Raw genomic sequence first — 22,899 nt, 5'->3', positions numbered from 1 at the left:
TTAATAGCCTCTTTCCTTTGAGAGGAGATTGCATGGACATCCTGGAAGGACCCAAAAAGCCCAGAGATAGACCAGTTTAGTGCGAAGTCCGTGTAGTTAAATTAATCTCACATCACTGTGATGAGTGAGGGAAGGACCCGGTGGTGAGATGGTGGGTCAAGAAGTAAATGTGGAGCCACAGAGGGTGAGGAATTTCATGGCAATTTCAAATGTGGGTCTGATCTTAAGTTTTCAAATTAATTTTGGAATTCACCCAGCCACATAACAGACTGTAAATAAAGATAAACAACACAGATACAGCTCCTCACATCGTGGATATTGAGGTCTGGTCTCAGTCTCAGATGTAGTAAACATGATATTTCACCCAGTTTTTATAGCGTCAAATAGATTTCTTTGTAGTTTGTTTAACGTCCCATGTCTTTCACTTTTGTGGAGCTGTCGTGTCTTCTATCGTAATAAACTCTGCGAGCCACACGTTGTACAGTAAAACTCAATATTCATCAGTGCAGTGTATGATTGAGGAAGAACAGAAGGGTCAGAACAAATCCATCTGCTGAGTTGATAATTATAAGAGGAATATGATGAATGACTTTACAACATCATCAGAACTAGAGAGGTTTATTTTGATCAGGCTCCTTCTCATCGGTCTGTTTCCCTGAAGGGAAATCCACAGCTTCTATTTCTATCAATGTGAAATTATGTTTTCATATAATATATCAATCAAACATGGTTTTGGTTTAATTGCTTTGCCTTTTGATTGAAATACCAGATATCTTTAATTCGTGCAAAGTCCCATCACAACACACAGGTTTTGTTTCCTGTTCTGAAAAAATACATTGACAGCATCAACACAATTAGCACAGAGAGTTATGTCACAACATGTCATATATATATATATATCACAGAGTTTCACTTACTCGTGTTGGTGCGTCCCGCTGTGTTGTGGCCTGGAAAATGTGCAACACAATATTAAATACACATTAAATATATTTATCGCAATTTAAAACTGGCTCTTTGTAATTTTCTATTTCCGCACATGCAAAGTAATCTTTCTTTGCTTTCATGTACAAGCAACTTTTTTCGCTATATTTTGTATTTTAAAACACAAAAGCACAATAACGGCTTCGTCAGGGTCTTGAAAAGCTTGTAGATGATCATGAAAACACGTATCGTCCCGTGTAAACATCTGCATGTGAATGCCGTGTTGTCCTCTGACTCTCAACATCACCTTGGGTCCGCTGCCCCAGCAAGGCCACAGCTGCCTTTCATTCACAGAAAAGAACCACCTCTCCTCCCTTCATCACATGTTTCTTCACCCCCCCCCCCATCCTCAAACACACACACACACACACACACACAAGAACACAATGCAGGAACCCAGCTGTTTTTGGAGAAGAATTCCAGAACCTCTCTGACGTCCTTCCTGCTCGTCCATGTTCTCTCTCTCTTTCCTGCCGTTTCCTGCTCATGTAAGATCCTCAGTGTTTCATCTTTTGATTCATAAAAAGTGAGTGCACTATTTCATTAGCAGTTGCTAAGTGGAAAGGATGCAAAGAGTCTAACCCTGTTTTCCATTGTGTTGAGGGGAGGCAGTCAAGCCCTAGTGGCCATAGTGCTTAACCACTGGAGCGATGGCAAATGAAACAGTAATCACCTTACAGTGTTCCCGGTGTTCCTGGGAAAAAGAAGGGCTGCTCACCACAGGGAGGCTCCTCACAGCTAATCCTTCAGCACATCTCTCTCTTTCATTCTCCTTCTTCCCTCCTCCTCCTCCTCCCTGTTTCCAATATCTTTGCAGGAATCATTTAGGATGACCTGGGGTTTGTTTATCATCGAACCCACGTCACCGTCAAACCGCTCCATCAAACCTGTATCGTCTCATCTGTCCTGTTGTTTTGCTCAAAGTGAGGAGGAGCCTCTGTCCGTTGGTTTGTTTGTTTGTCTGCAGGATTATGCAAAAAGTACTGAGCAGATTTCCAAGAAACTTAGAAGGATGGGACGTGGGCCAAGAAAGTTTGGGGCAGATCCAGGATTTTTTTTTTTTCCACTTTCTTTAACATTTTCACCAATTTCCCAGAGGAAATTTACATCTATTTACAGAACTGATATCAACGTGTGCAATTTGGTGCAGATCCAAATATAAATCTGTATCTAGCAGGTTTAAATCAGGTTTCATAAGTGGACTGTTGGGTCTTGGCATCGCCATGTTGACCTAGAACTTTGTCTGGCCACGGTGACGTTCGTCTGCCTGTTTTAATCAATCTACAAGTTGTCAAACCAGATTTCATTCGAAATCGCATTTGAACACGTTCCCGTCGTCAACAGCTAAAGGTCAGTGTTGCTAATTTGGGAAATGAGGCTGTGTCTGTGCTCACTCACACTCATTTTCAAATGCACAAATATTTACTTGTATCTTTACTTTGCACAGTTCGAAGTTTTAGTGACAAATGAACTGAACGCTCATTTTTCAAAGTGACTGAGTGAAATTCAAACAAACGTCGGTCCAGATGTATTCATGAGCCAGAGCAGTAACAAACTGGTCTCAACATGTGCATCTGTGATGCTGCGATTTAACTAGATTGTGAGTAATCTTAAAGTCACGCAGAGGAAACGGAACGGCCAAAAGCTTTGCTGTGCACAGCTGTTGTGTACAATTTTGCTGCTGACATGAAGCAGGACTTCGTCGTCTCTAAGAAATTACACTTTAAAACCATCGAACTGCAGCAGAGTGAAAAAAAAAAAAAAAAGCTTTGTTGGAAACCGAAGCATGTTGTGTTGTGTCTTAATGTCACGAGGATATGTTGTTCATTAAGGTCGTTGGCGAGCATCACATACGTTGATACTGAACAGTGTCAGTAAAATGTTCACAGGCGAACTGTTTGTCTTCTGCCAGAATATCTGATCTTACGGCACAACATCCATTCGTAGTGAATAAAGCCTGAAAAAACCTTTAACGGTTCTGTTTAGACTCTAACAACACAAAGAAGCACATTCAGGGCTCTTTGTTGTATATAAACTTAATTTCCGAAGAAAAAGGTACTTTAGAATTGCTTTGACACTGAATATTTCAAAACGTCTGGCTCAACAAAAAAGTATGATTGTGTTGGAATGTTGCTCCACAGCTGTGCTCCGCTGAAGAGGTTATCTGAGTATTGACAGTGAGTTGTTGTACGTCTAAGAAGATAAAATGATTTGCTCATCTTGTATTATGTGTGAATTATTGAGTTTGACTGGAAGCAAAATGAATATAATTTGTTCCGACTTCTTTTTTTTTTTTAGATTTTTAGCAGTAGAAGTATATTGAATGTTTTTCAGCCATTTACATTTTGTGTCTAAATCACAATCTGCCACTGAAATTACTTATTTAATATTAATGTATTTCTTTGTTCTTTTTCAAATACCTTTCATAAAACAGGTTTAAAATTGTCTCTTTATTGATATTTTAGGAAAGTGAATTAATTAATTAATTGCAGAGGTCACTAAAGTTGATAAACACTTCACTGTGAAATCCAGAAACTGGAAACAGTCGTGGCGTCCAGTCCGGTGCTGTGTGGTTCCATTGAGGGGTCTTTGCACAATGAGGTTATTATTCCACAGATAGGGAACATCCCCCCCCCCGCCCCCTGACTGCTTTCATGTCTGCGAGACGTTCACTTTGCTTTTGATGGACAGACTCAGGGAGGTCATTGATGAAAACATTGGAGCCTTTCAGGACTTTGTCTTCACTCAGTTTATCTTTGTAGCAGAGAGAGTTGATGATCCTACAGGTCTGAAGATCAGATCTACCAATCCGCTCCACGCTCGATTTTTTTTTTTTACCTTAACTTTGACCCTTTTACTTCGTCCTCTAAATGACGCCATTTTTCATTGCCACATTCCGGGATGGGATCAATAATTACATCGTTGCTTGTGGCCTCCTAGTTTTTCCACTTTGTCATTGAGGGAAGAAAACTTTTGTAGATCGTCTCAGCATCTTCCCTCGTATCTTCACCGGTATCAGCACATGTTCGTCTGAGCGCTGGCTCTGAGGTCACGGACTTCCCTCCTGACCATCAGCAGTTTGACATGTGAGTTTTTGAGGCAACATCAGGAACATAATCCCGATCGTTCCATCAACAATGTGTGTGAGAGATGTGAATAACTTCATAATGACTTCATGTCGAAGAGGGGGAGTCATGAAACACCGTGACAGCCGAAGTCAGACACACACAAACGGCTTCACTGAGGCACTCGCAGGTTAAATGCTGCCAAACTCCTGTGCTTCCACTTCCAGAAGGTGTCCCTATCGGACGCAGATTTGGAGACTTGGGAAGACCCGTTTTAAAAATGTGACATGGAGCATTATCGTGCAGGAAGAAGCCATTAGAAGATGGTAAACTGTGGCCGTGTGCATGCTCAGCAACAAGACTCTGACAGACGGTGGCATTCAGACCATGATTGATTGGTATCAAGGGCCCGAGAAAATGTTCCCCACACGGTGACGCCACCTCTACCAGCCTGGACTGTCGACACACGGCGGGTTGGTCCATGGATTCATGCTGTTAATGTTAATTCCGATCATCTGTGAGCCACAGCAGGATTCAGGATTCATTTAGACTTCCGACGTCCAGGTTTGGTGAGTCAGCGCCCGCCTCAGATTTGTGTTGTTTTCCAACAGGAGTGGAACACAATGTTTTCCTCTGCTGTTGTAACTCATCGGCCTCAAAGTTTGACAGGCTCATTCTGAGATGCGTTTTCTGTTCACCGGAGTTGTTAAGAGTTATCCGAGTTAGCTTTTCTGTCAGCTCCAACCAGTCTGACCCTTCTCCTCTGACCTCTCTCATCAACAGGCTGTTTCTGTCCACAGAACCACTGCTGACTGGATGTTTTTCTGTTTGTTGTACCATTCTGAATAAACTCTAGAGGCTGTTGTTTGTGAGAATCCCGGCGGATCAGCAGTTTCCAAAACACTCAAACCAGTTTGTTTGGCACCAACAACCACGTTTCTCCCTCCAAGGCTCCCGACATGTACGTGCAGGAGTTCATACATTGCACAAATAAGCAGGTGTGAGAATGTTCCTAATAAAGTGCATCCTCTTGGATTGAGCTTTTTCATTGTGCATCTAGAGAAAGAAAAAGTCAACTGAGGAAACCAAATAAGAAAAGGAAAAGATAAATAAATCAACCAACACCTTGTCAGTTCTGACGGCGGTGTTGAGGAGGAGGGAGGACAATAATTGCAGTCGTTTCATGTGTGTACCTGTTGTGTCAACCCCCTCCATCGCCCTTCATCCTCTGTCTGTCTGTTCCGTGGCCAGGGGACTAGAGCGGCCAACAATACTGCCAGCTGCGGCCACAAGCTGTGAGCAAAAGCCATTCATTTAAGAGGAGTTTTTGTTCAGCTTAAGAAGTGAAGTGGGAAGTTATTTCTTTGAAGAAGCCTCCTTCTGAAGATTTGCTGATCAAAAAACGAAGGTTCTGTAATTTGCTGGAACTCCTGGTGTATTTCTGCAGAAGGTCCAGAGCAATAAGAGAAAGAAACGGGGAAAGAATCGTGGACAATGGGTCTCTGAGCTAAAAACTAACTACCTGACTCACTAACTTACTGTATTATGTTAATCCGTCAGTTGTGGTTACTCATTAAGCGGCAGTGACATGACTCAGGTTGAACATTTGCTTCTCGGAGCATCGAGTAGGTGGAGAAGGAGCGGGGGTTGATTTACAGTATAAAACATATTATTATATGCATATTATAGCATTTAGGGTCAGTGCCTGTATTGACTATAGTTACACAGTATGAAAGCACTAAAGCAGTAGACGTGTTGCTGAGGTATCAAGCGCTAAAGAAAAAGACAAAATAAGTGCACAATAAAAATCACGAGAACCGGCGATCTTCAATTCTTGCAGCCTTTGTTGTTTACATCTCGGTTGTGCAGTTACAAGACATCAAATATCAAAGAAAAAGCCTGAATGTGAAGACTATGATTATAATATGTGCGTCAACATTAATGTACATTCAGATTTAAAATAAGCCACTGTATAGTAGAAAATTACATTTTTAAAGAAAGGAAAGGAAAAAATAGAAATAGTGCCTCGCATCTGAATACTGTGAACTATCGAACTGTCTTTTTTCCACAATGTCGTTGTGCTAGTGTACGAAGTACGACCGTGCAATGACAATAACATCTTTTGAATTTGAAATTAATTGAAAGAGCTCTCCAAGATATTTTGGTTCATGCACAATGAAAACGGTTTCCTCTCGACAGATATAAAGATTCTTTGCAACTACGAGAACATTCAGACCAAGCGGGGGGGGGGGAGGTGAAGGGGTCGACAGCGCGAGGGGAAAAGTTCTTGGCGTGGCGGCCGCAGCAGGAAGCATGAGTGTGCCGTGATGTAACACTGATGTGATTTAAAGGTTGGGAAGCTGAGATGAAGCAGAGTGTTCTGGAGAGGAATGCATGGCTGGCTGAGTCTGTGCTGAGGCAAACGCACAAAAATGAGAAGAGAGAAGGGACCAGACGGGAGCAGCGTGGAAATGAGGAGGCTGAAACGTGGCTCTGCATGACAAAAAAAAATATTACTCAACAAAAAAATGTTTTATAAAAAAGAAGAAAGACAAAAGGAGAAGGAGGGAGGGAGAGAAACATCTGCTTCTGTATATTTCAAAACAAACCAGCACTCAGCCTCAGGTACATTCAGACTGTTCTCTGATCTGCTCAACAAAGCTGACTGAAGCGTGGCCTTTAGTTTCATCACATCTCTTCTGCTTCGCTGAACGAATTTGACTGTTTACAACATTTTTACAAGCTTTTTTTAAACCGTGGAATATTATTGTATCACTGAGCTGGAGAATATTATCACGGTGCTCATTGTGGAGCGTGGGGGCTCCACAGGCAGACGAACAAAAACCGCATTAGTCCCCAGATCCCATCCAGGCAAAGAGGACTTCACACAGGGAACGATTCAGCGTTTATCTCACACTGCACAGCATTTAATTAAAAAAAACATGCCATATTTATGACCTATATAATAACCACACAAGAACCACACAGTAACTTACACCACACATCTTGTAGTTGCTGCTTTATGGCAACATTTTCTATTTCTCACAGGACTTCAGACGTCTACGACTGGATTCTCTCACATGAAGAAAATGTTTTTTAATTCTGAGTTTGTAGTGAAGCACCGAATGAAACAGCACGAGTTAGAAAGGGAAATGTGACTTTTCACAGGTTTACAGTAAAACACTGGATCTCTCTGCTCACGGAACATTTTGACTCAGAATTTGATCTCGTTTGACTCCAGAGTCCAGTTACACCAAGACAATAAACTAATAAAAAGCAATATGCAGATGAGTCATTTTCATTTTTTAGGGTTTAAACGGATCTATTGTTAAAAATGGGAAATAAAATTCAAAATTAGTTTCATTAGTGTGTAATTGTTTCATTACCTCAGAACGACTCCTTTATATTTTCATCTGGAGCCGGTCCCTTTCCTCGGAGTCCGCCGTGTTGCGTCGCCGTGTTTTTACTGAATCTCAGAGTGGCTTCGAGAGACGGACCCTCGTGATTTTATGTCACCTGAGGGCCACCGTAGATTCTGTTGCAGTGTGACTCTTTACCTCTAGATGGCGCTCAATTTCATTTTGAAAGCTTTTCTAGTTCACTTGTCCGATGATCTGCTCGGCCGACCCCGTCATCGTCTAAGATACAATCAAATCAATGTCAAACATTAAAGTGAGAGGAGGGTGAGGTGAGGGGTGTTCAGCCGCAACGTGATGCTTCACCACTAGATGTCACTAAATCCAACACCCTGAACCTTTAAACGTTGTTGTTCACATTTCAAAGTGAGCGAGTTGGAGATTAAGTGCGTGTGAAAGGAGGCGTTTTTCTTTTATTCGACCCACATCTGTTTCCGTGTTTTACCCTCAGCTGCACTGGATTTCTGCTGCGACTTCATCCAGACACTTTCCACTTTGCCTCCTAAATTCTCTGGATCCAAACAAGAACATCAGAAACAGTTTGGTGACATTGCACAAGCAGCTAAGTAGAAAACATGCTGCACATGGAAAATCTGAACAGACAACAGCTCCAGATGTGGACAAATAATAAGTCATAGTGAGTTACTTCCCCTAATTTGTGAATCAAAAAGCCTAACACAAGCTTTCACTACTGGCCACATATGTGTGTGTGTGTGTTTTCATGTGTGTGGAGACAGGTACGAGCCATGAGGCCGAGCTTTGTGCCTTCAGCTCTGCGAGTGTGTGATCAATGCCAGACCGTCGACGGCCACACTGGACCGTTGTAAGATGGGGGAGGGACGGCTCCCTGGAGAAGAAGTGCTGGAGCCACGAAGGGACGAGGACGACATGACGCTCTGAGGACATTTAAATCTAAATGGAAATTTGAGCTTCACTCAGGGACTGCAGGTCTGATGTGACCTGACGTTAGAGAGTAATTGTGAATCTGAACACTGGTGTTATAATGCACATGCATGTACGCTGACTTTTTTAAATAAAAATATCAATAACACAGTGAAAAGGTTCATGTTCATGTTTGGTGCTGCAGAGTTACTGCCAGAGATTTATAGATTAACGTCTATGTGATGTAGACACCAGCGTTCATGTCCCCACTTCTAAAAACTTCAGTATCACATGTCATAAGCTGCTTAGTGTGTTTATATATGAAAGAATGGACATTAAGGATGTTAGTTGTTGTTTTTCAATTCTGTCATTTTAAAGTTTAACGCTTGATCCTTTATGTTTTTTCACAATTTTCAGAACTTTCTTGTTTCTCTTCATTACAGATTAAATCACTGACCTGTTTTATCAGTCAGATAAAACACAGACTAAGACATTCCTCTATAACTTTTCTTTAACTATAAAAGTGGACATAAGTAACAAGTATGTTTCTAAGTTAGAGACACTTTAACCAACTCATCTGCCTGAGGACGTGTCTGTTAATTTGAGTTAGCCTGCCACCCTCTGGACAAACCAGAGATTACTCCCTCTCAACAGGTCTGAATTAAAGTCACACTGACTTCAGTGAATAAAAGTAAAACACTCATGTCAATAAACTATTGTTACATTTAGAATTGAACTGTTTGCGTTTTATTTTTTTTATATCACTTGGATGCTTTGCATTTTGATTCCTGCACAGCTCTGTAACCCCTGACGACATAATTTATTTATATTATTATTCATATGTGTTTCATCATCACATAGATTCCACTGCTGTTTAACTTTCAGCTCTTCTTTCTCACAGTTCTTGTTTCATCTTTTACATTTCTATTCTATTCTTTGTTGTAATGCACCAAATGCAAATTAGTTGTATTAAACTAAAGCAATAAACATGATTGTGATTCTGACGTGAGAAGATGACGCTCTAGTCGTCCCAATTTAAGTTTCCAGTCATTTCAATCATAATGAATTAGAATAATTCAATATCAATATCATCACAAAATACTATACTATATCAAAGACTAGTTAACTATTTTGCTTTTTAAACTTGAGTCATGTGATTCTTAGTTTTCTGCCTCAGCTGTAAGAGTCAGGTTCAGTCTGTGTGTAGATTGGGAGCATGCTGTTCTCTAGTGGTCAATAAGCAGAACTGCAAGAACATCACCCCACATGATGCTTGTTTTCTGGGATGTGACAGTTCAACACGATCTGGGTGCAAATGCATTGATCAATTCTAATGCATCATTTATTTACTTCTTTGACGAAAATGCAATATTATAGAGAGAAACGAGGGAAGCACATTCTCTGAGGCTGCAGTTACATTTATATTTTTATCATTTTCTCATTTTTAATAAAGAAAATTCTTCGTACGCTCCTGAGAAGATTCTGTGCTTATAAAGAATGTTGAAGTGGAGTTTTGGAAATGTACCCTTCACTAAAGGCTCAAGCATGAATGGTTTGTTGAGCGACTGACACAAAGACTGAATAAATAAATAAATAAATGACAGAAGAACCCTGATAATTCAAAGATGTTGAGCATAATGGAACAGAACTCTCATTACTTTAAATCTGGACTCAGGGAAAATGTTCTCGTATTAATCTGAATCCGCCTTTCAACTGAAGACAAAGTGTTTTTTCTATCGTTTAAAAATGATAAAACATTATAAAACTGTAGATCTGAGTATTTAAATGTCCAGTGTTTGTATCTTACATCAAAATACATCGAAAATCTGTTTTCATGTATTTTTTATTCACAAGTAGAGTCACTGCACATTCTGAGTAAAACTTTAAAATATTTATTTATTCTCATATATTGACGACACGCAGCAGACAATAGTTATGTTTGGGATTTTGGTAGTGTTGAAAGTATTTTCTTGAATTTGAAGTAGAACAGGCTTTTTTAAACATATTTGATTCAATTACACCACATTCATGAAGGTGCTGAAAATAATATAATATAATATATAATTCAAGTGATTTCTGTTGTTTTATTTGGATTCCTAAACATAGACATGTGTCTTTATACTAACTTTCTGACAATAACATTTAAAACAGTTTTATCACAGAACATATTTGAGTATTTATGATGCTGCAGTTAAATCAGTGTGTTTTGACCTGTTCCTCAGTTTCCTGAGTCTGTCTCTGCAACGTATCACAACAGAAATTAATCTATTCACACAACCTTTGTCCTTTTTTCCCTTTAACTTTATTGAACACAAGAATTTCTGGCAGAATGCAAAGTCAAAACGTGTTTTCCTTCTTTCCTCAGTGTTTAGTATTTACACCGGTGACAGTGACAGACAGACAGACGGAGGGAGGGAGGGACAGAGGGGCGGCGGCCTAATGTCTGACCTACAGGTAGAAAGCTGCTGTTTAAAGAGCTGAAGATCAGAAACGGTAAAAGCTGTTGCTCGGTGAAGTCTGACTGAAGGTGAAGCCGTTGGGTCATAAGAAGAGAAAGAGCACCATTCATTTTCTTTCTCTCCTTCAAACCCTGAAATTTGAATCTTGATTTATTTCCTAACAAATGCTGAGAAAAAAACCCCCGATGTGTTTATTCTGCCTGAATCGAGAGTCGGCCTCAGGCGGAGAGATTCAAGGCTGTGTCATACTGAAGGTATCTGAACAAGAGGGACTGGTTCCCCCATCGTCCTCCGCTGATGGATTTCAGGAGCTTCGACACGAGTAGAATTCTGCACAAAGTCTGGTCCCACATTTTATATTCCAGAGCATTTGAAAATAAAAAGTCACATGTTCACACTATATTTCAGTAAATTTTGCTGTCGACACCTCTCACTGTTTTTATTAGTTTTCTTTTGAAGCAAACATTAAACATTTCACAACACTTGAAAAAAGATCAACACAACACACGAAGCCTTCAATGTTTAAAAAAAAAAAAAAAAAAAAACTGTGACGATAATCATTTTCTTCTCTAATATAATTTGCATGCGAGCATCTGACCAACAGTTTCAGATACTTTCAAGGAGTCGGGACCTGAGCAAAGAGTCACTGTATCTCGTGCTTTGACGTAATGTGTGTGAGATTGTGTGATGATCCTTTTCTGGGATGATGAGTTAAGATTTGGCAGTTTGGCAATCGTTTGTTTAGGTTATGACGTCATCGGACTCATCAAGTCGATGCTGAGATCTGGGAACGTGTCAAACCGTCATATTTTTTTTTTTTTTTTGCAGAGGAGGTTTTTCATTTGATTATAGTTTTGTTCTTGTCTGCAGGATTATTTTTGGTGGAAGAAAGAACCCAATTAATTTTGGTGCGGATCCAAAAGGAAAATCTATCGTTTGGTAAAATCTATCTCAGCAATTAACTGTCGAGCGTCTTCTTCATCATAAAAACAGAAACAACAGCCAAACGTCTAATAATCCAGAATGTTCCTTAAAACAACGACCACGTAAAGAATCCACCATATGAACCAAAACGAATCGATGCAGTCAGTGAGAATACATGAGACCATTTAAACCAAGCACTGATTCATTTACAGCTGAAGTGAAGAGGAGGAGAAAAGCACATCGGCAGAGAAATGAGATGTGAAACCTTGGATGTGGGGGATGGAATGGACGCCACTATTTCTTATTCAAAGGCACTGTGTCGTTCCAGTTTGCTGCTGTCAGACGTCTGTGTGTTGTTGTTGTCGCACACTATTACGCTACATGTTTTTTTCCACAATCAAACTATCTGCTCAGCTCTATGACAAAGGACACAATGGATTCACACATTCACAGGGGACTAGCTTGCAGTCTAGAGGAGGAACGCTGTACAAAAAGAATAAAAACGGTCGAGACTTAATCATTTTCTCACAACAGGGATCTGTGGATTCACAGAAAAATATCTTCAAATCCTTTCATTTACTTTGTATGCATTAATATGCACCCAACACCCATTTAATATTTAATTAAAATTAGCAAAAGTTTAATTTAGTTTAATTTAATGGCTCGAGTTTGTACATTCATTTACAGACTGACTCATCTTTTTCCATTAAAAAACAAACTCCAGCACAAATTTCCACAGGAATCTTTATGACCTGTGACAGTTTGGGTTTTTATTTTAAAGGACTTCATTATTTCTTGTATTTTAACACATTGGTTATGTCAACAAAATATCTGAGTAGTAGTTGGTGATGCAGACACCCCTCCCCAGGTCTTTGTCCGGTACGCATGTTGAAGTATTGTCACGTAGTAAATAACCACAGCCAATCGGCATAAATCCTACATCTTGATCTCCCTCATTATCCCCAACTCTGCTTTTCTGTTTTCTTAATTCATTAATTTCCATTTTTTTGTGTATTTAACATCTATCTCCTTAAAAAAAGACGGGTGTTGTTTTGCTAGAGTCGTGGCTTCGACTAATCCGAACCAAACGGACGCCGGTTTCCTGCCTGCTCCCGTTGTAATTGTGGTTTTGTCCTTATTTCACCAACAAAATAATTTATTACAAAAGGCTACTAGCACTCGTGTTTAGGATGATGCGATCTGTCTGTGGGTATTTAACATTCACGCTGAACAGAGATTTATCTTGCAGACACAGACACCGATCATAGAATCTTATTAGACACTGGGCAAACAAACCAATGGACCAAACTGCCCACATAAATCAGTGTGGTTCCTCAAAGTAATACAAATATAATCAAACTCCGCTGTTGTGTAATTTATTCAGTTTTTCACTCTGGCCAGTTGTAACAAGAAAAACTAGATCTCTCAGTATCCAGCAGTACATGGACGTGGTGATGTGAGAATTTTGTGATAAAGTGAGTTTAAATTATGAACCGTACCAAATCTACAATACATGTCCCGTCACTGCAGGCACAGACTAATTAAAGACTTAACGTCAACATGGTGACAGCAGTGGTGACACACACACACACACACACACACACACAAACACACACACACACTGACATAAGCTGTGGTGAAAGTGAGGAGACGCTGGCTGAGCGGATCAGACGTCTGGTCTAGAAATCTAAAGAAGCGGAGTCATCCATGAGCAGTGAGGTTATAGCTCGGAGAGAAACTAATGTTAGGGATCAGTCGGTGGGCGGAAAGAAGGTGAGACCCCCGCGCCAAGAAACCAAATGTGAGATTCAACACCGATTGCAGGCAGAAGCGATGGGTGAGTGAAGAATTCAGCGGGTTTGGACGACGAAACCAGCAAAAGCTAAAGGTGTTTTTTTTTACTTCTCACTCCTCAAACCTGTGAACTTTGACATCACAGATTTTGAGTCAATGTCGAACCGAAACCACGTAGAACTGGTCCAAAAACTTTAAACCTCTGGAAAAAGTTGGGTGTGTATACATGTGAGAGAGAAATAGATAAAGGTGTGTTCTCATATGAATCTAAAGAAAACCGAATGACAATATTAAAAACACACAAACACACATCAGCTGTGTCCCACTACAGGCGCCACCTCCTTCAAAGTGTTTGGTTTCCAGGGGGCGCCGATGAAAGGCTGAGACGAGACAGTCGACAGAAGGTTCCGCTTAGCATCAGCGCTAATTCCCACCCCGAGCTACAACGCTAAATTACATGCAGGGAGTTAAAACAGCCCAGAATGGTTCGTAGTTCAGGCACAGTTCTGGTGTTTCAGTGTACGATGTTGCTACTTAATCTATCTATATAATTTAACTAACTTTAACTACATAGCTACCACCAAGAAGAAACCGTGAACTTTAAGCCGGGCTTCCGTTATTTACATCCTGTAGCGTCCTTTCTTTCATTGGTCCAGTTCATATAATACAAATACCAATGACCGTGTGGAGACGCCTGGTATATTTGGTCACGTAGACGAGTTGACGAGGACCGGAAGCAGAATGAACAATCGACTGGGACACGGATAAGACACAGAATTTGTTTCTATCAAATTTAGGTCGAGTAAGGCAGTTTCTCGCTTTAGGAATGTGACGCAGCTAGACTTTGAGGGATGTGGCCACTGAGGAGGAGCGCAGCTTTAATTATACTTCCTTATTTTCAACACAACCCTGTCTCCTGAACATCACATTCATAGCTCATTTGCAACCCAGGAAACATTTGGAAGGTATGGGACCGCTGTGGTGAAGAAGGAGATGATCCGCTAAGCAAGACTTTCGATTTACGTTCTGACCCTCACCTATGGCCATGGCCTCCGGGTAGAGACCAAAAGAACGAGAGCTCGGCTAAAAGGGTCGGGTTGGTTGGGCTTAAGAGATAGGGTGAAGGGTTTGGACGTTCGGAAGCAACTTGGAGTAGAACAGTTGCGCCTTCGTGTTTAAGGGCCCCTTATCAGGACGTCTCCTTTCAATGGAGGTTTTCCAGGGAGGCCCAGCTGGGACGAGACCCTTTAACCGCCATCTTTCCCTTACCTTACCTTAACCAAACTATTTTAGTAGACGTAGCTAAACACACAAAGCACAAACGGAACACCCCCCCTCCCTGCGGAGCGGTAAGAACATTACCTGTGATCATAATCCATGCAGCAGTTACATGTCTTCCAAAACATATGAGGCAAAAGTATATAAACATCATTTTTTAAGGAGACAAGGATGAAAACCATTAACGTTGACAGCGTTATAAATCTTTCTCCGCTGTCTTCCTCTGTTTCTCGTAGCTTACACTACGTGACTTCTGGACCAGAACCATATGGAGGCATTTAAGAAAAAAACAACAAAAAAAAATAAAGAAAACATCTAAAAAAAAAGAAACCAATGACAGGAACTCGTACAGAAATACAGTAACTTTGCAAAAAAAAAAAACAAAAAAAAACAGGCATGCTAATGTTCTACTTTCTAGCCCTGGAAAAAAACATTGAAAAAGCTAAATAGGCAGTACGTCTGCACATTATTCAAACACAACAAAATATCGACAAAAAAAAAGACCCATAATCCATTACCACAATGACGACCATACTGCATAACGAGGAGTATTATTGGTAACGTACCAGTCTTACATGTGTGTACATGATGAAGGCAGTAAACTGAAGTAAAGCTACAGTCCAACCGTGGATATCTAGAGTTTCTCAGTCTCTGTGTTTAACAGTTTAATTTTACAAACAAGAATGTGGGCGAACTACGAGCATGAAATTAGCTTCTTTTCTTTCTTTTTTTTCCTGTGAGAATTAAACAAATAGAAATTGAAGTTACTAAGGCATGTGCATGAGGTCTTTACATTTTACTGGTCAGAAGACACTGCAGGAGAGAGACCCATGATTTCTTTTTTTCCACTTTTACTTTTTTTTCTGATGCAATGGGGTGGTGTGTGTGACATTGCTTTGAGGTTTCAGTGACTGTGACCCCCCCCATCCTCGATTAACCTTAAACCCCCCCCACCCCCACCCACCCAACCACCCTTTCCAACCCCTGAACCACCATTTTCCTCCCAGCGCTCAGCAGGGGAGATTACGCTTTACTCTCGTTGCCGTTCGCCTGGGGAGCCTCGTTGGGGACCGTCTTCACCTCGGCCGTGGCGTTCTTCACCTCCGTCTCGACTTTAGCGTTATCGTCCTTCACAGTTTTACCGCTGTGGGGACACAGCAGTGAGGGAGAACCAGGAGAAGAAAAAAAGAGAAGAGACTCTGTTAACAGCAATCCACTAATTCTCTCTCTCAGCTAAACTGTCTGCTCTGAGCTGCCTTTTGTGTCATTTTTCAAAGAAAGATGGGGAAGAAAAACATGCACGATGCTTTGAGGGAATTTGTTTTCCCTTCCTGGAACTGAATGCATTTCACACATAATGGGATCACGCTCACTATCCTAGCCAGACATCAAATAAGAGTACATGGATGTCACAGCTATTTTCAAGGAACAATGAGCGGCGATGTGGAATGAGACAGGGCCGGTACAGTAGGCACAATGCATGAAGGAATGAAAGACTGAGGCATAACCTACAACACAAACTACAATGCACAAGAGGATTACACGCCGTCTGGACTCAGCTGCAACACAATGGGAATAGACTTTAAAGCCATTCTTCACTTAAGTCTAACATTGTCTGCTGTTAGCATATGTTCCCCCATTGGAATTGTATTGGAGTAATAAGCTACTGCTGCTGCTGCTTACGTTTGGAGAAAGTGGTGCAAAATAACTCATCCATCCACCTCCTCCGCTTCTGTCCTCCGCATGTGTTAACGCTCAAATAGAATTTTTAATCAATACACTTCTGGATGCTGCAGACACACACTGGCTCTCTGAGGGTTTCACAAAGTCAGGGCAGGGTCTGTCCTACATGCAGGATCCATAAATACATCCGACCCCGACATCAGGCTGAGAAACAGACTTAAAGTACTCAGACGAGTAATCTTTGAAAACTTTGATTCTCGAATGTTTTAGAATAAAATAATACGGGGCATTGAAACAGTGTCAACATAACCACGTCACTGAAAATGCTCATAACATCCCATGATGCTAAAATGTTGTTTGGGTGAAAGAAATGTGTTCCTCCCCTCGGGGGAAACGAAATTTTACATCACATTTGCTTGTGTACAAAGTTTTGCCTGATGGTGGTGCTAGAGGAAAGATCATAGTGTCCACAATGGGAATGGCTCATCCTTGTCGACTGGTGAATTCAGCCAGTGATGATGCACCAGATTTAAAAAAGCCACGTAATCAATATTGAATCAAACTCTTGATGTGCTGCTCTAATTATCAGTCTGTGGCGTTTAGCAGCATCATTAAGTTGTATAAGCACATGTAACGGTCTATAGACTGTGTGATCTGAAGTCAACTTGGGGTCCTGAGGAGGAGCAGGTCACTCAGAAAACCAATACCTCCACCAGAGGCACGAGCAAAGTCCTCAGTGATGTGGAAGAAGAATCACCACTTTAGATCAGAGGGAGAGGGAGACCTCAGCTCTGTCACAGAGTTATGAAGACAAATCCCTCCCATGACAAGTGTGGTTATATCAAGGTGATGCTGAGCTGACACGAGCTCTGCTTCCAACTAGCTCTCAACTCCCCATTCTTCATCACTGACATCTTCATCTCTGCCGGCCGTCCGAGGGAGGGAGGCTCGAGACGAAGGAGAGAGAGGGAGAGAGAGAGAGAGGAAGAGAGAGAGAGAGAGAGGAAGAGAGGAGTAATTGTCGGCGAGCCTCTGTAATTCATCTTGTGTCTTAGCTCTCTCATTATCCTCACAGGCTGTTGGGAATCAGGAACATCTGCAAACTCCTCAGGGCAAATCCCCGGATAATAACCCTTTGTGGTTCCAGTGAAATAAAACAGGAATTAAAACAGAAAACAGAGGTGTCTGAGAGAGAGATGCTTCACCATCTGTTTTCCTTTATTAAAATCAAAAGAACGTGTTTAAATTACTTGAACGTGTTCATTTGCCTCCACCACAGAGGTGTATACTTTTTTTTCTATTCTTTAAAGAAGCGAACAAGAATTTCATGTGCAGCAGGACAGGAAGCTTTTTTTAAACTTCTAATTTCTTGCCTTTGTTTAAAGTCTTTTTTTTTTTTTTAAAACAATGTCTCCTGGATCTCTTCCTCCGTCTGAGTACTAAATCTTGTGCGCATCAACCTTTTGATCTTTAAGCCTGAAGCATAACGATCCCATAAATTCCCTCCAATATGCTAAAACGTCTACGAGAGGTCCTCGTGTAACTAAACCTGCAATGGGGATAAGGTTCAGATTACATTAAATGCATCATTCAGCTGTTCCCACCATGATGCAGGGATGAAATGGGTGAAAAATGAAGAAGTGACAGAAAACGAACAGGCGGAGGACGGAGGTGGTGGTTGAAGACAAACATGCACTGGTGACATCCCACTGGATCATTTATAACATCTGGAAAGATTCACCCTTCAAAGTTCCGTCAGCGATCATACATCTTGAGCAGCTTAAATAAGAGGATGTTGGTTTTGTGTATCCACCTTTGCTTAACCAGATCTTTTGGTTTTGACTCAGATGTTGATATTTTCCTGTGTTCTCTCAGAACTTTTACCCGTGTCAATAAAAAGGTGGGTGTTTGTAAGAATAAACCATCACTGGAGAATCTGGGGCTCGTCGACACTCGAAGCCGTGCTTCCTTTTTTCAAACTGCAACTACATTTCTGGCTGCATTCATTCAGGTATAATGATGCAGCTTCTTGGCAGACACAACGGATCTTTTCCAACAATATTTATTTATTGAGCAGTTGTGCCGAGCCCACTCACAAACATGTATTTACTGGAGGATCAGACAACAATGTTGAAATCTAAAGGCAGCGTTGCAGAAGCACTGATGAAAAGTCTGAGGGACTGAAAATCATTTTCTTGTCACTTTTTACCTCCTCTACATTGTATGTGAAGATGAAAGCTGAGGAAGAGAGTGTGCAGCTTTTAGTTTGTGATTTTGTGTTCAGGTAACGTTCACCTCTGGAGGGAAACGACTGCAAGGTCAAACATTTTGTCCCTTATGTCATTTCTCTTGGCACATTTAAACTGCCTGTTCCTTACATTAATTAATATAAATGTTCCTGACTGGTGGATGTGGGGGTCTGAAGAATCAAAATCTCTGCATTCATTTTCAAGGGTGAATCTTCCTTTAGAAACGATTCATTGGGATGCCACTGGAAGAGAGGTGGAGACAGGTGGAGGGATGTGAAAATGAAAGTGTTCATACTCATTTTGAGCTGGTGTGGTTGAGTCTGTGCACGGGGCATTGGGGGAATCCTTGCTCGGGCCGTCTACCTGTGAGTCCTTACTCTGGCTGCTGTCAGGGGCTTTGACTGGGTCGCTCTGGCTCTGTGGGCCATCGGCGTTAGCGGAGGGCGAACTGACTGCCTCTGAGACAGCGGGTGTTGGGTTGGAAGAGGGGGGGACTTTAGGGGAGTCGCTCAGGTCGACCAGGGGCCCAACATCAGGCTGGGTGTTAGCTTTAAGAGAACCGGACTGGGCAACAGGGCTGTTTTTCGGGGAGGACCTGGGAGGGGCGGCTTTGGTCGGGCTGGAGGCGCTGGTGGTTATTGTGGTGCTCTCGCTAGCAGGACTGCTGTGTGCCGTGCTAAAGATCTCAGTAACTGAGTTAGTGGCAGTGGCGGGGAGCAAGTTTGCCGCCGGGGAGGTGGTGTCTGCAGCAGCGGCGGGCCTGTGTGGTGGGGGGGAGGGAGGGAGGAAGCAGAGAGCCACCAGAAAAGAAAGAAAAAAAGGACAACGAGAGAAATAAAGAGGTAGAGGGAGAGTGCACGTCATAAACAAGGCAGAGTGAGTGCTACAGTGCTGCAGTGAGAAAGAAAAATCTACAATATCAGAATGTTAGCAACAAAATATTCGTGAAGGGGTAAAGAAAATAACACAACAGTAAAGTACACAGAGAAAGCAGCACTCTCAGGTTCAGGACGCTAAAATAAAAGGAGCCGGGAGAAGGTGGTGATTGATCCGACTCGATCTGAATGAGCTAAATTCAGACTAGATTTGACTCTTGCTTTGAATTGTCTGTTGGACCGTGGCGGAGGTATGCATATTTAAAGATATGGTACAGTGGTCATAGCCACAGTCCTACACTCGCAGACCTGAGGATTATTGAATATTAACACGTATTAATATGTGACTTGTCTTGTATTATACAGTATCAGCAGCTTTACGGTTTAAAATATTCCACATCATACACAGAGATGTGATTTGCAAGTGAAATATAATTCTAGTTTCAGTACTTTCTCGTGCATACAGCTGATTTTACCATTGCAGAGAGATTTAAGTCTGTAAACTGTAAAATGTGGGCGTGGTGCTGGTTCTAATTGGACTCACTCAGGTTCTGTCAGAGGCGTGGTCTCATTGGGCTCCGTGGGACCCCCCCCCTCTTGGTTTGGGACGTTCTCTTCCTCTGTTCTCACCTCAACGATCGGCTCCTTGGACTCATCTTTCCTGTTGGTGAGATGGCAACTGACAATTAGCGAGTTCACACACTAACTTTTTATATTTCTGTCGAACAGCGTCAGATCACAGAGGAGCGTAGACTCATGTAGGGTCAAACAGGCAGCTCGTGTTATCGCACCCGAACACAGTGGCACCCCGCCCGTGTGACAGAAACAAATCTATTTAAAGAATCACCAATGATCAGTAGCAGAGTAAAACAAATTTGATTTGATAACGAGTAGAAACACGTAAACATGCTGGTTCGGTCCTTTAAGCCGCCAAACACTCTCTCATCCTTTTACTCCAGCGTGTGAACATCCTCCACCTGCATCCACCTGCAGGCTCTGATTGTAGCTTTCCCCCCCGGGGGCTCGTCTGTTACCGTCACGCCGCTCTGCGACTGAGCGGCACTTTCAAGTGTTCGCTAGCTGTGGGTGACATGTTTAGATCTGAGGCGAGATATCAACTGTGTGCACATCACGATTCGCTCTCAATAAATCTGTTTCATCTGAGCTGTTTAGTTGAAATATTTATTTTGTTGTGCTGCATTCTGAAGCGCGTGATGACAGACAGCTCGATGCATTGAACTGAATTTCTGATCAAACAAAGGCCAACGTGCTCAAACATCATTCCAACACAAACAGACACTTACAATGGTAATGTTAAATACAGCACTGTATATGTTACTATTAATATGAGCCATGCAGTTTAAATGTGATATTGCTTCTGCAGCTGCAGCTTGACATCAATATTTCTGCATCACTGTCAGTAGCATCGAAATTATCGAGAAGAAATTGTGAAGGGAAACCTTTTTTTTCCCTCATAACACAAAACATGGTCAACTGTTGTGTTCCCAGGGAAAAATAAAACGTTATCTGCTTCTGTTGTAGTTCAACGTGTTTGTCCCAAACTGACAGTCAGAAGCAGAAGATTCGAAGTAAAAGGTACACGATGTATTTACTTCCAGCAGCTTTAGTGCAGACAGGATATTATTCTCCCACAGTTATGTACTGTATCAAGGAATCAGGAGAATCCAGACAGGACTTTTTTCTGCTTGGTGAAATCTATTGTTGGTTCGAGAAGAGCTCAAACAAAACTCCCTCTCCGTGTCGTATCGTGGCATTTCTATTTCTACAGGTTTTATAAATGTAAAATTGCTCTTCACCTTCTCCTGAGAGTAAATATTTGTTATGAGCTTCATTTTTAACTCAGCTGGTGATAATTCTCTGTGGGTTTGTCGCTGTGAGCAATGTTTTCACAGTGCACAGACTAATAAGATCTTCTTGATAATACAAAACATATTAATCACTGCATCTTTAAACAATCACGATGTGCCGTGCACAGTTATGGGACGGACTTACGTGAATGCGGCCTTGCCCTCCTCGATGTCCTTGCTCTTGGCCCCGGGGCCGGCCTTCCCACAGAAGTTAACAGCGATGCACATGAGGAGTCCGCACTTGTTGAGGAAGTAGCAGGTGACGTCTACGCCCACCAGCAGCAGGAAAAAGACGACAATGAGGATGCCCACGATGGCTCCGGTGCCGAGGCCCGAGACGCCGCCCGTGGCGTCTGGAGGACACGGACAGAGAGAGGGGGGGAGACACAAGCAAAACAGGCGAGAAAAGAAGGGGGAGAGGAGTTTGAAAAGGGTTTAACATGAAGGAAGGGGGGATAGAGAGAAAGTTAGGAGGAGAGAGGGAGAGAGGCGATGAGGAATGCAGTCAAGCTTTTAAAAAACTGCTTGAGGTTGTCAAGACCTCAAGTGTGTCGCTCTTTTCACAGGGAATTTAGAGCATGTCAGGGCCACATGGGAACTTTTGAAACACAATAAAACCTTCATTTTCATTTTCCCATCTTTATATTCAAAGAGAGTCGACTTGGCCGACACACTTGAGACGTTCAATTTCACACACAACTGCAGGATTTCCAAAATAAACATCTAAATCAATATGTAAAGACAAACTGGACCTAGCAAATACATTTCTATATAAGTTTCTTTAATACGAGGAGGAGGATATTAGCACTGTGACTACATACAAACACATTTAATTACGTTTTAGTACTAAAAACTGTCACGCTAATGTGTTTGATTGTCACATGGCTGCACCATAACGAGCCCTTTGGCTTTTCACACATCTGATGTGAAAAAATGTGTCTGGTTCAAATTACGTGGCAAAACTTCAGTGGTTATTTTTGAATTTTTTGCCTGAGGCCTGAGGATCCCCAAAGTCATTTGTCCAAGTCATTGTCTACTGGAAATTAAGGTTGTAAACCAGTTTATGGCATTTGTGGTTGGGGCGTTGTTGCAAATGAGTAGTTTATAAAAGTAATTTCTGGGAGACAGGGCGGTTACATCATCTGCAAATAATGTGACAAACAATTTATTTACAGACACTGGTGGTGGGGGAACTGCTAAGATGGTTAATCAAGTGATTTAAAAAGCAAAAAAATATTTTAGTGTTGTCAAAAAAGTTAATTTACTGGTAAAAACACAGATTATTGATGTGTTTCTTCAATATTAAATGTCAGATTTATCATTCTGAGCTAATTCGCTTCTATAGAAACATTCACATTCTTACCCATGATTCTCAGAGGCAGACCAGTGGAACAAACTAAGATTTTTTTCTGTGGCAGATGTCAC

The 22,899-nt window shown here is 41.6% G+C and overlaps 1 protein-coding gene across 7 annotated transcripts in view; it reads right to left on the bottom strand.

The window, feature by feature from the left end:
• Positions 1–10,623: 10,623 nt before the first annotated feature.
• ncam1a (neural cell adhesion molecule 1a) overlaps positions 10,624–22,899 on the bottom strand; it is a 217,837-nt gene continuing 205,561 nt past the window's right edge. For 5 of the 7 annotated variants that reach the window (XM_020097380.2, XM_069539665.1, XM_069539667.1 and 2 more), the window contains 4 exons: positions 21,620–21,827; positions 20,151–20,267; positions 19,027–19,491; positions 10,624–15,943 (listed from right to left, as the gene is read on the bottom strand). In XM_020097380.2, the coding sequence (XP_019952939.2) occupies positions 15,823–15,943; positions 19,027–19,491; positions 20,151–20,267; positions 21,620–21,827 (911 nt within the window). In that variant the 3' untranslated portion in view covers positions 10,624–15,822. The remainder of the gene's footprint in view (positions 15,944–19,026; positions 19,492–20,150; positions 20,268–21,619; positions 21,828–22,899) is intronic. The other 2 variants (XM_020097381.2, XM_020097382.2) reach the window with 2 other exon arrangements.

This window comes from Paralichthys olivaceus, chromosome 15 (assembly GCF_024713975.1).
Source record: "Paralichthys olivaceus isolate ysfri-2021 chromosome 15, ASM2471397v2, whole genome shotgun sequence".
Lineage (NCBI taxonomy): Eukaryota > Metazoa > Chordata > Actinopteri > Pleuronectiformes > Paralichthyidae > Paralichthys > Paralichthys olivaceus.
The sequence above is the reverse complement of the archived record's forward strand: the minus strand, read 5'-3'. Positions and strand labels throughout refer to the sequence as shown.